The sequence below is a fragment of the Aythya fuligula genome, chromosome 21, assembly GCF_009819795.1.
Source record: "Aythya fuligula isolate bAytFul2 chromosome 21, bAytFul2.pri, whole genome shotgun sequence".
Classification (NCBI taxonomy): Eukaryota; Metazoa; Chordata; class Aves; order Anseriformes; family Anatidae; genus Aythya; species Aythya fuligula.
In genome coordinates, this window is record NC_045579.1 from 7086726 (window position 1) to 7102466 (window position 15741).

General features: G+C 42.7%; 1 protein-coding gene across 1 annotated transcript; it reads left to right on the plus strand.

Annotated features, from left to right (window-relative positions):
- The first annotated feature begins 1327 nt into the window (after positions 1-1327).
- Positions 1328-15536, plus strand: WRAP73 (WD repeat containing, antisense to TP73). Its single transcript, XM_032201229.1, has 12 exons — positions 1328-1404; positions 1853-2005; positions 2568-2684; positions 8621-8693; positions 9569-9672; positions 10396-10482; positions 10998-11132; positions 11221-11298; positions 12260-12365; positions 13287-13412; positions 14058-14249; positions 15127-15536. The coding sequence occupies exons 1-12, from the start codon at positions 1336-1338 to the stop codon at positions 15234-15236; spliced, it is 1350 nt and encodes a 449-aa protein (XP_032057120.1). The 5' UTR covers positions 1328-1335; the 3' UTR covers positions 15237-15536.
- The last annotated feature ends 205 nt before the right edge of the window (positions 15537-15741 follow it).

The window sequence follows — 15741 nt, forward strand, 5'->3', positions numbered from 1 at the left end:
GTCAGGTTGAGAAGGAGACCCCATGTGCACAACAGCACCATTGGAAGCTCCGCACCCCACCAGATTGCTGCTCTGGAGCTGTTTTGGTGCTTGCATTGGTCAAAATGCCCCGCTCATCCCTCCTGGGGCATTACTGGCCTGGGGCAGGCCGTGCTCAGGATATACAAGGGCAATGCTGTTCGCCTGGCACTGCCTGCAGTGGGAGACTGTTCCCCAAAGGACAGCAGGACTGGGAGCCTTCTTCCTTGCTTAAACAGCTTCAGGGCCAGCGGCGGGCTGGCAGGCATTTTACAGCACTCACAAGGAGGCGGCCAGCATTATTACTCTTCCTTCTGCACTCCTCGACTATCTGTTTACTGACACCCATTTTCACAAGCTGAAGTTCTCCTGCTGACTTTCCCTTTCGACTGCATTCAGTCACTGGGGTGAAACCACTGAGAGGTGTTCGTGACCTTTAAAAAGTCGGTCGCGTGCTTGACTCACCCGCCTCCCTTCAGAGCCAAACAGCCAAAGCTCTGCCCACAGGCACCCCAAAATCGCTGCCCCTGGCTTCAGACCAGCCCATAGGCTTTACGCGTGGGCAGAGCGAGAGGACAGATGGGTTTGTGGGACCCTGAACACATCAGTCACTGGAGCTGCTTTAAGGGCCTAAATGCACGATCCATAACGTGTCCTGAGGACGGGCCTCAAGCTGAGGTGGATGTGGGATGGGGTGTGCTGCCTTTGTGTAGCCACACTGGGGCTGTGTACAGGCACCAAACTGACATAGATTTGAGAGCAGGGGCTGAGCAGTGTGGGGACATCGCCCTGTGGGGCTGTTGTTGCCAATGCTTTGCACATTTTGGGGCAGAAAAGCAGATCCTGGGCATTTTCCAGGTCCGCAGCTGCCCCAGGCCTACTGGGGGGGTGCACCCCAGTGTGGGTAGACCTGTCTCCCCCATCGGCAGCGACTCTCAGCTTTTTCTCAAAAAGAAAACAAACACCCTTAAGATCTTTAATTTTTTAAGATCCTGCAAGCTCTGCCTCTGCTGAGGTGCTTCATTTGCAGGTGGCGGCCGCCTGGCCTCTCCCCACCGCCAGCAATCAGCCGCCCGGCCCCAACCGCCTGGAAGCGCAGCGCGGGGAGGGGAAGCTCACCCCGCGGGGCACGGCGCGAAGCCGGCGCGGGCTCTCATTAACCCGGCTCATTTGCATGATAATTACTTTCAGCGCCGGGACTACATTTCCCGGCGTACATCGTGGCTCCCCCCCCGGCCTTATTGGCAGCCCGGCGGAGCGGCGCCTGCCCCTTCCTCCCGCCGCCGGCCCCGGGCGAGGGCCGGGCCGGGCCCCGCCATGAACTTCTCGGAGCCGTGCCGGCTGTCGGGGCTGCTGGGCAGGATCTCCCCCGACGGGAGGTGCCTGGTGGGTGCCCCCGGTACCGACCCGGTACCGGCCCGGCTCCTCCTGGGGCATCGCCCCCCGGCCGCTGGGCTGCGGCGGGGCCGTGTGAGGGGCTGGCGGGCAGCGCGGCGCCTTGCCCGGCCCCAAGGGCTGACGAGAAACCCCCCCCCAAAAATGGGTTTGTTTGGGGGGAATTAGGGCTAATTGTGTCTGGCGAGCGGTATGGGAGTTAATGAGCTCGGTTTGTTAAGTGACGAGAGGCCCCCCTGCTGGCTTAAGTATTCTTACAGAGGTTTGTGTTACAGCAGCTCTGTCAGTCAGGCCTTTCTAAAGGGGGGAAAAATAATAATAAAAAAACAAACTGTAACTAAAGCTCTTAGGGTCAGCAGCGGTTCGTTGGGGTGCAGTGAGAGTTGTGGTTTGTAGCTCTGGCACACCACAGCTCAGCACTGCCCTTGGTTTATCCAAGGCGTCGTGCGTGCAGTACCGGCTCATCGTGCGGGACGCGAGCACCCTGCAGATCCTGCAGCTGTACACCTGCCTGGACCAGATCCAGTACGTGGAGTGGTCGTCAGACTCCCTCTTCATCCTCTGTGCCATGTACAAACGAGGGATCGTCCAGGTAAGCACCCGGACCAGGTACGTTTCCCGTGTGGCGTGAGGGAGAACATATCAGCAAGCCGTTGCTCAGTGCTTTTGCTGCAGTAATTGATATTATTCACAACACGTGGCTTGAGGCTTTGTAACCCAGCAGGCTAATATTTACAGAACTATCACGCACATCTCAGTTTGAAAACAAACAAAATTTGAATAAAATACCTAGCAAACCAATTTAAACCAAAGCTAGAGAATATTTTAAGGGTTTCTTATTTCAGCAGGAAACAAATACATGCAAACTTGCCAAGTGGGCTAAACCATGTTTTTTTTTTAAATTGCTGGACCTTAGAATATTTATCACAGAAGAAAACTTGCTTTACAGTTTGTATTAACACACAGAGGTGTGGGGCTTACTTTTGTAGCGGAATCCAGCGCCAGTCCTTCATGGCTGCGGGCTTTCAGAGGTTTCCTGACCCCTCTGGTATGTGATGCAGGAACTCTTCCTCAGCTGTGGCGTGTTCTTGCAAGAAGAGGTTTAGGTGAAGTGTTCGTTTGGTGCAGCCTGTTTGGTTTCCCCTCTGTCCCAGGTCTGGTCCTTGGAGCAGCCAGACTGGCACTGTAAGATAGACGAAGGCTCAGCAGGATTGGTGGCTTCATGCTGGAGTCCGGATGGTCGTCACATTCTCAATACAACTGAGTTTCATGTAAGTGTGAAGTCATGATTACTCTTGATGGTATCAGATGTTGCTGTCTGCACTTCGCCTCTTAAAATAACCAGAAGCTCTTAAAGCTGTAGTGGTGGTAAAGAACACCAAGTTTTCCTGTATTTACAGATGTAATCGAGCTTAATTCCAGTTTAGGTGTTATTCTGTTAACATTTTATTCTATTGCATTTGATACAATAGGGAATGAACACTTTAGTTTATACAGGTAAAATTGTGCGCTTAAGAGTAGGGATAACTGGCATTTATTGACGCTTTTTTAGTAATCATATGTGGTGTTGGTAGCTCAGGGAAAGCTTGGGGTTTCTAGCAAACAAGCATAACAAAACCACATCCACAAAAATTTAAGACTGGCTGTGGAATTAAAAAAAAAAAGCTCTTAGGTTTATATCTTGGGAATGCTTACAGGAACACTTGATTTTATAGATAGGAGTCAGAAGGCTGTTGATAGAACCACTTGTGAAATTATAATTAAAGTGCATGCAAGTGCTTATTGATTAAAAGCCGTGTTCTGGTGTAGAAACTGAAGCGGTTTGTGTGTGCTGGACACAAAGGGCTTGTTGGAAGGCGTGTGGAAGTCTGACTCTCCACCTTTATAGTCTTTGGATTATAGCTGACGATTGATGTTATTCAGTGCAGAGAGGAACGGTCAGAAAATAACTAGGAACCACTTGAAAGAAACTGTTCTTTTTGCTGTATCTAATCTTTTCAAAGCCAGATGACGCCTTGTTGTGCCACAATCCTCACTAGCAGTGAATTCAAATATTGCACTGCAAGATTTCCCTTTTTTAACCCACTGTCCAAATTTGACTGATAGATGGGGGAATTTGTCATGTGTGTGCATACTAGAGTTAGTGTAAGTGCTGATGCTCTCGAGGAAACCTCTGAAAAAACATGCTTGCAGCTGAAGTGTAGCTCCCCGTGCACACATTGAGGAATTCTCTGGCAAGCCTGTTTAGTGTTTGGCCAGGGATTTTAGTGCTGACTGAAGTAGAGATTTTCTGGCTATAAAACAGTCTCCTTCCATTCTCCCCCACCCTTCTAGCTCATGGCTTATGAGGAGTGATGAATTTAAGCCTGACTTTTTCCAGGAATGATTCACCTTGATGGTGATTAAAATAAATGAGCCCAGAGCTTCAACCTGAAGTCAGTAAAGACACGCTTGTTACTCAGGCAGGAGCGTAGTAGTCTGTGTAACCCAAACTGAGGGCTGCTGCTATGTGCTACAAGTGAGTTCCGTACGGCACATGCGTGTGGGGGTGGACGAGCAAGTATTTATTACCTCCCAACAGAACTCGGTTTGACCTTAGAGGATTTCATTAAGCCTTTGCCAAGTTGGCATCTGCGTTGGGATAAGTTTTCTTTCCAGCTGTAAACAGGTTGCTAAATTAGCTTTTGTCAGACAGCTGCCTGGGTTATGCCGATGTCTGAGTTGTGTTTACCCTATAGCATGCTAAATCCGTAGTCTGGTGGGGCAGACATGAGCAGTGCTCAAGACAAAAGTTGTCAGGACACTTAATATTGGTGTATTAGGTACCTTAGCAAATTCAAAGATCGCTCAGAGGGCTTAAAGCTTCCCTATGAACCAGTGCAGCTTGGCTTTGGTAGTGTGGCACTTGCAAACAGCATCAATTAATTACTCATACTTGTAATTCTTCAGGTCAGCATGTGAGCTGCACTGTAAGCTCACAAATAAATTTTATTCCTACTCAAATTTTTTGAAGGCATATGGTTATGCTAATTTATTTCTAGCAATCCATACTTACTTGTGCCACAGAAAACATATTTGTCAGCTATCTAAATCTTCATGTAATCACTGCAGTCAACAGCATGCTATGCAAGGCTGCTGGATGCTACAGTCTTAAGAGAGGAAGTATACACAGGTTCTCTAGTTCTACCAGGCAGCAGGAAATATTCAAAGGTGCTTCCAGACTTGAAAGGCATTTTTTTAATTGTCTGCTTCTATCTTAGAGCTGCACATAACAAGAAGCCAGAATAATTACAGCTTGACTTTTTCATCACCTTGTTGTTCATACCAAGCTAGAGTACAATTCTGTTAGGAAAAGCAGTTTTGAAAAATAAAATAGTGATCTGAAGGTACTTTTTTAGTGTTTTTAATCAATAAAGGCTTAATGAAAATTAGAAAAGCACTTTCTGAAAGCCTGCTATGTGAAATCTACCTGGAATCTGAAAAAGTTAGTGCATGGAGTCGATGATAGTGATTCACGTAGAGCCCTGGAGGGCAGCTTGTCATCCCATGGCTATTGTTTGCTACTCTTTTACAGCAGGTGCTTCCTCTCCGTTTTGTGGGGCAGTTCTGTGCTCCTGCTGCATTGCAGTGTGTCTAGCACAGCAAGCTGATTACCAGAAGATTCCCCGTTCTCAGTTTGTCCTGTGGAAGATGTACCTGGTGTTGTTCCTCTTACAGTGCTGTCCTTCTGCCTAAATGTTGGAGTGATAGGCACATGTAGAGCTGTGGGTAAAAGATGCAGAGAAAGCAAATGGAGCTTTTGCTTCTTCAAAACTTCTAAGATTTGTGATAAATATCTGAAGATAATCAGCATTGTTCCGGAGTGCTTCTTTTAAGACCCATACTTACAAAGTGCATGTGCTGTACTCTCTAGTTCCACTGTAGTGCCAAAGCATTAAGGAACTTCTGTAGAACTCCAGCAGCAGAAAAAATGTGTGTGTTTGTGTATATTGGAGCTAATCCTTAGTAACTGGAAATGGCTACGTTGGTTGAAAAATGCTTTCTGTCGAGGAATGTGCTCTGAATAATCTTCTGAAATCCGGTGCTGACAGACACTGCTATGTAAGGAGGCTTTGTGACCCAGTCAAGTCTGGGACAAAAGTTGACAGTCATTTGAGATGCAAGGTTGTTTAAAAGTGTGTTTTTATCTATTGAAAATCACCAGTCTTACACCTGCCTATAGCTGTCAACATCGGGACGTAGTCCTGAACCCAGCACTGGAGACTGTTTATCACGTTACCATCTAAATACTTTTTATTTCTCAGCTGTTTTGGGGCTATTTTAAAAATGCTTCTGCTTTTGGTTTGTTTTTCCACTGCAAAACAACAGCTGAAAACCTCTCAGACACCATTATTATTTGGATTTGAGTTTGACAACTCCACTTAATCTAGTCACCTATAGCAAAGGATCCCTCAAAATGATCAGCCAGGAAGTGCTTGCCACGGACTTAGGGGCCACAGTCTGTTCTCCTGCTGGAAAAGCAATTGTCCCTTCCCCGTGAGCTCTCTGAGAAAAGTCAGTAAGAAGAACACAACTAATTGTGATTTTTGTGGTGTCTGGCTTTCTTCTCATCCTCTGTGCGTGGCAGGGGTTGGACTAGAAGATCTCCAGAGGTCCCCTCCAGCTTCAGCCATTCTGTGATCTTGTTTCTGTCTCTCAATCACCTCTGTCAGCTGGGCAATAAACCTCCTTAGGCTAGTTCATGTCAGCTTGGGCAGGATTGTGGAATAATGTTTCAGTTCCAGCTGGAAAGACGGAGGTTCCCCCTTCTTGGCACATCTGATTGTGAACATTGTTAGCCTGTGTAAGACGGGTCAGTTCCATAGGTGAAGCACACAGTGTGTCTTTCTTAGTTCAGAAAATGTTCTGTTTGTCTGGAGACAAAAAAAAAACCTGAAAATCCTGATTTTGGGTGTCAAAGCAGCTTACTTTCACATGCTTTTAATGCTGGGACCAGGGAAGGTGTACTTGCCATTCCTCTTCTGAGGTGCAGTCTCGGGCAAGGCAGAGGTAAGAGCCCTTACATGCCCTGGGCTGTTTCTGGTAGAGGTTTCCCTCTCCCTACGCACTCAGCAGTGCGTTTCTGTGTTTTCTGAGGCTCTGAGCCAGTCTGTACGGTGCAGGATAGAAGTGTGTGTGACACGCAGCAGGCAAGGTGAGTTGGTCATGAGGCCAAGCAGTAACACAAATGTAAGCTTGGATGCCTTTGTCAGGAAAAACTACGATCCAGACCTCAGCATTCAAAGCTTGCAGCTGCTAAGCTTGTATTAAGTGGCTGTAGAATGCATGTGTTGTGTGTCCTGCATGTTTTGTTCAGGGGAGGAACAGCAGCAAGTACATTTAACACTGCAATTAATAGGAGCAAGCAGCATATCACTATTGCAGTTGCTGTAGAAGAATGTGAGTAGGCATTGTGTTGGTATTTTTAAAGTAAATCTTGCCTGAAGAGCAGACTAACAACGTGGTATTTCTGTATGTCCGGAAGTGGGCAGTTGCAGTGATAAAACTTGATTAATGTTGCTCATCTAGTGGATTCCTCTAGGATCTGTTAAACTTCCAGGTTGGTGCTGTAGATGCCTAGCTGTAATTTCATAGCTGTTAAATAAAGGAGGAGAATAATAAAGGCTGCATCAAATAGCGGTCCAGTAGTGCCTTTGTTACAATCAGACTGGAATCTGGTTGTGCTCTTTCCTGTTATATTAAATGATAATGCTTCTTGTGTTGTCTTTTCAAGTCTCACAAACTTTTTTGTTTACAAAAGCAGTAGAAAAAAAACAGCTAGTGATGTTCTTTTGCTTTTGGACTCCACATATCTCTGGAGAGATGCAGCATTTGTTAGGTGTTCAAATCAATCTGCAGAATCCTATCAGTCACTTTTGCTAGAAAGCACATGTTAGCAGTAGGAAAAACCTCCACAGTCTGAGCATTAACAGGTAGAACAGATATACAGGATGCTACCTTGGGCTCCTCTCTCGCTAATGAATTGTACCAATTGCTTCAGAGAAGGAAAATAGGTATGGAGGACAAACAAAAAAAAAAAGTGCAGCAGAAACTTGTTCCACTGCTGCTGGTAGGTGGTTGGTGCTTGATGCAGGTGGGTGAGAGAATGGCAGATGGTGCTAAAGCTTTACTTATGTAGTGAATCAACTGACTTTGTTGTTTAGTAGTCTTGGGAAAGATGGTTTTATGACCATTGTTCTTTATTGCAAAAATAGTTTTTACCTGTTCCCTTACCTTGGTACAATAAAACATAGGAAAACACAAGGAAAAAACTTACACTGGAAACATTCCTTGCTCCAGATATAAATGCAAAGGTTCACATGACATCCTGATTGATGCACATATGTCTGGTGTGGCTGCCGTTGCTAAGGCAGAGAAGTATTTGTTTTTAATTGAATAATCTGCAGATGGCAACGCAGAGCTTCCAGAATGCAGGCTGTGACCTTGAAGAGCTGCGGAGAGGCTTGTTTGGCAGCTGACTGCCTTCTCTGCAGTTCTTGATTTGTGGATGCACAGGTCTCCAGAAATACCCGAGACAGGATGTTTAATGCGTTTCTTTGCACACTGTGTTGTAGTTCTCTTCTAGTTCTTTAATTATGTAATGTTGCCTTCTTGTGGGTGGCTGAGGGAAGAGAAAAATGCAAATCAGCTGTCAAAAGCTGAGTGTCTTTAAAAGAAAGTCTTCTCTTTTAGTAGCCCTATCTCAAGAGACACAATACTCGTAAGCTGCAGCAATTTCTCATCTATTCATAAATGCAATAAACTCCTCATTTCTTTTCCAGATTCTATGACGAAACTGTTTTTCCAGCTGAAAAGCATCTATGTACAATATACATTGTCAATTGAAGCTAGATTTGTGCTGACCTCCCCAACTTCAATATTAACAAAGTGCTTGTGTCTGTATGGGTGTTATGCACCTGTACCCCTCTAGAGTATTTGATAGGTGTATATAATAATCTGAAATAAGTGTCCTTGCTAACTGAAGAGAATTCAGGAGAGAATTCCTTGCAGGTTTTCTTAGGACTTGCTTGAATAATAGCAAAGCATAATTAAACCACAGAAGATGTGTTTATCTACATTGTTGTTGAACTAGGTTGTTTGGGTTTTTGTTTTTATTTTTTAATCTACAAAAATAAGCAAATAATTCCTTGTTCTCTCTTTGCAACAGCTGCGGATAACTGTGTGGTCCTTGTGCACCAAGTCTGTGTCTTATATAAAGTATCCCAAAGCTTGTCAGCAAGGTGAGTGTCACAACTTGAACAGGGGGATGTTATTCTTAATGTGGCACAAAGAGAAACAAAGTTGACGTGTGAAGATGAAGCTCCTGTTTCCAAACAGAGCAGGGTTCTTAGTCCCTCCCTGCTGAAGGGCTGGCTGCCCTCAGAGGTGCACAGCTCTGAAATCAGTACCCATTTGCCAACTACTGCAAGTGTTGCCCTAGGATCTGAGGTCCTCTTCCTCACTGAGAGGATTACAGCTCTCTATGTACCTGTTCTTTCTGTCCTGGTCCCCTTCTGAAAGGTCCTATAAGACATTAAATTAAGCTGGATGCACTGTGATGAAAAGCACTAATCCAAAGTGTCTCATTACACATGAAAAGATTTAAAAAGGAAGCTCCTGTCAGAGCCGTCTGCAGCATGACTGTGGTTAGCAGCTTCCCGGCTGACGTTTATGTATAATAGTCACACATGTGAAGAAGATGGCAAAGTATTTCTTCTTTTATAAGAGTGGACAGGACACACACCTGGAACTTGATGGGACACTGGTAATTGCATACCTAACATGCAGCTAGGCCAAATGCACTGTTTGTTTGAAATCTATGGACTTCATGTAACAACTATGTCAGTAATCAAACAGTCTGTTGAGAAGTGTGATGAAGTTCTGCAGTAGCTGGAAAGCTGCATCATTAGAAATCCTATCTGAAGTCCAAGAATTGCATAAGCAAATTAGTGAAAACTGCTCATTGACTTGATTAATGGGATCTTCTGTAAAACTAAGTTTTTCCCCCCTTTCCTCTTACTTCCCCCTTGAATTAGGAGTAACTGATTTTCACTGTAGAGTCATCACTTACTCTGCCTTGCCTTCTCTTAGTGTTGCCTTTCTGTCTCCTTGTCAGGGATTGCTTTCACTAAGGACGGCCGCTATATGGCAGTAGCAGAAAGACGTGACTGCAAAGACTTCGTCAGCCTCTTCGTATGCAGTGACTGGCAGCTACTCAGGGTAAGACATGTCCCTGTCTTCCACGGCTTCTGCACAGACTACAGCCATCTGTTGTACACTGCTTTAAACGCTGTCACTTGGGTAGTCTGGTTTTAGACTTGCCAGTGTATTTTTCTAGCCAGCATCTGGCTCCTTTGGTGGCCTGTAGGCGTGCTTCCAGAGCAGAGGGATTCTGTTCAGGAAGCTGTGACTGCTGCTTGTGTGTAAAGAGTTTCTGATGGAATGCAGAGGTTCCACCTTGAAATTCTGCATGAGCTTCTTTACAACAAACTGCTGTAGTAATGGTAGTGAAGGTATCTGATGATTGACAAAGTGATCATTTGAAATGTTTAATATAAATTGTTTTATTTTCAATTTAAAAATGAGAATAGTCTATGAAGAATACATGCTAGCATGTCTTGGAGAACTGGATGAATCTGAGAAGTTAAAACCTTTTCTGAGACAAGGAATTAGGTTAGCCAGATTTCTTGGCTGATTCAATGTAACCACCTTTGTTTTTTTTATGAAATGCCGTTTGTTTTTTTTTAAGATGCAGCAACTTTTTGCCCTTTTCCAGAAAGAGAAACCACGGAAACTGTAGAAATATTTTCTTTCATAATAGCAAAGTATCTATTTCTACCTTTGTGGGAGAGTTTAAAAGGACAGAACTAGGGATCATGTTTAGGTCAGATCCAATGGTATATGATAGTAAAATATTTCTAATTACTTCTCTTTTGGGGACAGCATTTTGACACTGAAACACAAGATCTGTTTGGGATCGAATGGGCTCCCAATGGCTGTGTTCTGGCAGTGTGGGATACGTGTCTTGAGGTATGAGGAAAAATCTTGCTTACTTAGAATTTGGGTTGTTTTTTTAGAGCTGCCATGTACAAAGCAGTGACTGAAATAGCTAGTATTGTAATCCTTAAACAAATATAACAAAAGCTGAACTCAAATGAAACCCTTTAAAATAGACTTGTATTGTTAATGGGCATCCTTACAGGTGTATGTCAAACTGTTACGTAAGTCTTTATTTAATGATAACATCATTACATTAGATTTGTGATTTATCTAAAAATACATTAGTTTGGATTGTGAATGTTGTGGAAGCAGCTATTCAGATAAATGAGTTATTCTTTAATATTGTGGAAATCTTATATTATGTTACACAATAATTCTGTGTGTCTATGCCTAGAGCCTCACCTCATATCACAGATAAGACACTCTGCCCTTTGTATTAAATTTCTGTGTTTTACCCCAGGAGAGCTTGGCAAGAGTGGTTTTGCCTGCCTATGGCTTTTAATGATATTCTTAGTATTTAGAATTAATCAACTTTTTTTTTTCAGTATAAAATATTGCTGTACTCCCTTGATGGCAGACTGCTGTCCACATACCGGGCGTATGAATGGTTCTTAGGCATAAAATCAATTGCCTGGAGTCCCAGCAGTCAATTTTTGGCAATTGGCAGCTATGATGAAAAGGTAAGAAGTAGGTGTTTTTCTTTTCCATCTAAACCATTTGCAGAATTTTGTCATAACGGTTCTGTCTTGCAATGCTTCTTTGAATTAGGTGCGTATCTTGAACCATGTAACTTGGAAAAAGATCGCAGAGTTCGAACATCCAGCAACAGTTGCTAACACAAAGACTGTAAGTATTAATCCAAAACCTATCGATAATTACCAGCACTTTGGTGCAGGTATTTGTATCTGAAGATGCCAGCAAGTGCATTTCATGCTGGAGAGTTGTGGGTTTTTTTTTTTTTTTTTTTTCCTTGTAAGGTATAAACAGTGTTTGAGAACTCCCTTGAAAACTAGGGGATGTAAGAGAAACAGGAATCCTTCCAAATTTTTTGGAATATGCACATGATTCTCAGTGTTGGCACCAGTCTCAGGACTTCTGTCATATGCCAGTGTATTTTGATGTAGATGGTGATTGCGTTAGCAATTTGGGTTATGCAGATGACGAGGACAAACTGGGGAACTTAACAGAAGCGATTTCTCAACTTCAAACAGCATTTGAAGTGGATTGTGATTTAATTTGTCTTGTATTTACAAGCTCATTGAGCTCACCTAAAGAGTGTTTCCTGTAAACATCTGTCATTGTTTTTCTCCTTGCCTATGTGTAGTCTCTCACCCCATAGATTGTGGGTAGTTGGCAGCAGGCAGGAAGCTACAGCTCTTATTCCAAAAAGTTGCTCTCATTCTTCAGGTCTTCAAGGTAAAAACAGCGTAGTAGTGCTGCGTGCCATTGAGGGGGAAGGCCTAGTCTTGTGTCTGGACAGATGTCCTTTAAGAGTTCACATGTGTAGGCTGTTAAGTCTGCAAAATCCCCATGGCTGTGCTGATGCCTCTTAACCAGAAGCAAGGCACGATCCATTAAATGCACTTCAGCAAAACTTCTCATTTCATTTACTTTCACTTTTGTTTATTTGTCACAGGAGTGTTTTCTTGATCATGGTTCCAATAAACTGATGTTTCACTGAGAATGTCAGACTCAGTATTTGCCTGCTGGAACCCTTTGCTCCTTTAATGAACTATGAGGTGCTGAGGTGTAATACACTTGAGTAGTGCACTCTCAAACAAGCGAACTCTCACTTGTTTCTGTGTAGGTTGTGTATAAAGAAGTGGAGAAACCTTCAGCTGTGGAAATGGAGAGACTTTCTTTCCCACCAACAAGAGCGTTGGCTAGTACTCTCTTCAGCACACAAAGTAAATGTAAGCCAGAGTTCACTAAAATGAAACACTCGAGCTTGCCATTTGAAGTCTTTCCATAAATAAACATCATAGGTAAACTCTGCCTGTTTGATACTGGAATGGATCCTCTGGATGCTCTGCTCGGGCCTCCTGAGGCCAGCTAGTGAGGTATTGTACAAGTGAACTGTAATTGCTTGGGCATAGGAGTTGTAGCCAGATCTCAATCCTGGAGTTGCTTGAAAGAATTATCTTAACATTGTGTGGTTTTTGTTTCTGATCTGTTCAACCTATACAATATTATCTCACACCTTGGAGTTAATTTAACTCTAGCAGATAAGAGTGATAGTTCACCTGACTAGTAATTAAGAATCTTATCATAGTGTGTGACAGTTCTAGCGATTTTAAAAAAAAAAAAAAAGAGAAATTGGAAGCTGTTGCAGCATTGCTATTTCTTTTAGGATAATGATTAATCCTTTAGTATGAGGTTGTGTAAAAAAGCAAGAAAAGAGGACTAGGCTTTTGTCTGGGAAGCTGTAGTTCTAGCAATGCTTTAAGCTTACCCCCCATGACAATGGACTCTGAAATACTAAAGAGGAAGTAGACAAGGTATAACGAGTATTTTTCTATTGTTTATCTTTTTTGTGGTACTGTAACAGTAAATCGCCTTTGCCTTGCATTGGTATTTGTTAGAGATGCATATTTTTCATGGTTTAGTTTCAGAACTGCTAGGATTTCTAGTCCTTTTTTTTTTTTTTTTTGGTAGAAGGGTAAGAACTGTTGATATGAAGATGCAATGTCTTAAACACTGAGGTTTCTGATTGAAACATCTTGGAGAAGAGTCAAATCCTGTCCTATCGTTTGAGAGATTTTTTTAATAGTTGGAATAAAAATATTTTGTCTGTGCAGGCTTGTTTAGTAACACACTTTTACTTCCACTTGCAGATGACATTTCCCAGGTGCCAGTCTCTTTCCAGTATATCAAACCAGTTGCTGATAGGGCTAACCCCAAAATGGGGATTGGGATGTTGGCATTCAGTCCAGATAACTGCTTCCTGGCAACCAAAAACGGTGAGTTCCTACTGCCCCCTACTAAAGGGGAAACCTCATTATACGTGGTGTTTTCTTACAGAAATGGGCAATAATGGATGAATTATTTTGCACTGTGGAGAGACTCAGGCCCTATTTAAAATTGGATCTCTGCTGTGTAAACACTTTACTACAGCGGAAATTCAGTGTATGTTCTGTGTGTAGCATGTGTAAAGTACTGCGAGCTGTGAGACCTGCTTATCATTACGTTACCTTGGTTTTGGCTTTATATTTAACAGAAATAGTCTGTTCTATATTTCCTCAAATCTATATGAGGTCACTGTATTGGAAAATGAAGTACACAAATCCTTCCTCTATTTATACAGCGTGTGTGTCTTGGAAGGCAGAATTCTTTACAACCTGTCACAGTGCAACTTTTGATTAACACAAATAGTAAAAGTTGTGGGATTAACATTCAATTTTTCCCTTTGATGGGCCCAAGGGCTGTTTACATCAGGATGCAAAAGTTGTGGTTCAGAGTAAAAGCCTACTAACAGAGGAGCGTAATTGTGAGTAATTTGATAAAAGCCAGTGAAGGACTGGAAGACAAATTGAGTTGCTTCTAAGAAGGCTGAGAGATCTGTTTTTCCTTCTGCTATTCACATGATTACCTCTGTTTTCTGACAGATAACATTCCTAATGCTGTCTGGATCTGGGACATTCAAAAGCTGAAGCTATCTGTAGTCCTAGAGCAGCTGTGTGCCATCCAGTCTTTCCAGTGGGATCCACGACAACCTCGACTTGCTGTGTGCACAGGAAATAGCAAAGTCTACTTATGGTCCCCAGCTGGATGTGTGTCAGTGCAGGTTCCAGTGGAAGGTAAAGCTCTGCAATTACTTCCACAAGCAATCATCAGCTTCTAATAAACTTTTTTTTCCACTTTTACATTGGTCCAAGCATTATCATGTAAAGGTTTAGCTGTGTTCTTGGAGCTTCTTAACCAGGCGTTTCTACCTTTGAAAAAGACATTTGAAATGAGGCAGCAGACACAGTAAAATACATCATGGACAGAGCACAGGGGCTAATGATTTTAATTGTTGCATTGTGTGATATGTTGAGTTCTTAAGCTTTACATTCATGTAAGTTTATTTACATAGAAATGGTCACTGTGCAGAATGCCAAGTGTTGTAACACTTGAGGTATTCTGAAAACAACTAAATTACAACTACAGAAATACTAGCAGGGAAAAATGTGTTAAGTCTGGTATATAAAGATAGAACATATGGGAACCTGAACTCTAGGTCAGCCTGTGTTATGAGAAGCTTTATGGTTTGCAGTGAGTGATACCAGGCCATTAGCTAGATCAATGTCTTTCTGCTTATTAAACAGAAAAATAAATCAGATTCAGCTTTTTCCTCTCTCCACAAGTAGCAGCTGGATCATCAGAGCATGCAGCTCTGCAGCAGTGGACAGTCTTGCGGCATTTGTTTGCATTAAAATGATGAGTCTCCAAACTTGCTTATGCTTGTATATGGAGTACAAAGTAACTGTCCATTTTGAGGAAATGGTCAGTAACACAGATTACTTGCACTGAGATGTTAGAGAGCGGATTGGCTCTACAACAGGAACAAAAACTCCATGTTAAAGCTTCTAAAGTAGGAGAACATTTTTTTGCAATGTGTATGACTTAGCCTAGGAAAAGGTAACCAAAATAAGACGTGGTTTCTTGCTGACAAACTGTGATCTGTTTCTGCAGGTGACTTCCAGATTGTCTCTCTCTGCTGGCATCCTAGTGGAGATTCCATGGCACTTCTGAGCAAGGAGAACTTCTGTATGTGTTACTTAGAAAGAGAAGAGGTGAAGTAACTGTCAGCTGCATTCAAAAATGCTTTCAAATTTGAGGAAGAGGGTCAAACCCCATTGCCCAACCTTGAAGGTTTTTGTACTTCTATTTATTTGAAGGAGTGTAACCAAACTCCAATCTGTAAAGTACTGTTTATATTTGAGTGGTGGTGTTGCAACTTAAGCATAGAGAATGAAGTCTGGATTTTAAGAAAACTAGTTCTCATGTAGTTGAACTTTCTTTGAAATTGTCAACTAGGGAATTTCACTTCTAAGATTGTATGAGTGTATATAATGTATAGCTGTTATTTAAATTTGATAATTTCCAATAAATATTTTGATAGTTATAAACTTGGTATGACTCTCACTATAAACCTGTACTGCCCTAGATTCACTGCACTGAATCTTTCCAAGGATCATACCTGATACTTTTGAATACATTACAGGGAACTGAAAGGGGAGTTTCTGAACCAACTATCTAGTGTTCAGTAAGGAAAGAGCTGTTGGACCATCCTTTATCTTTCATTTG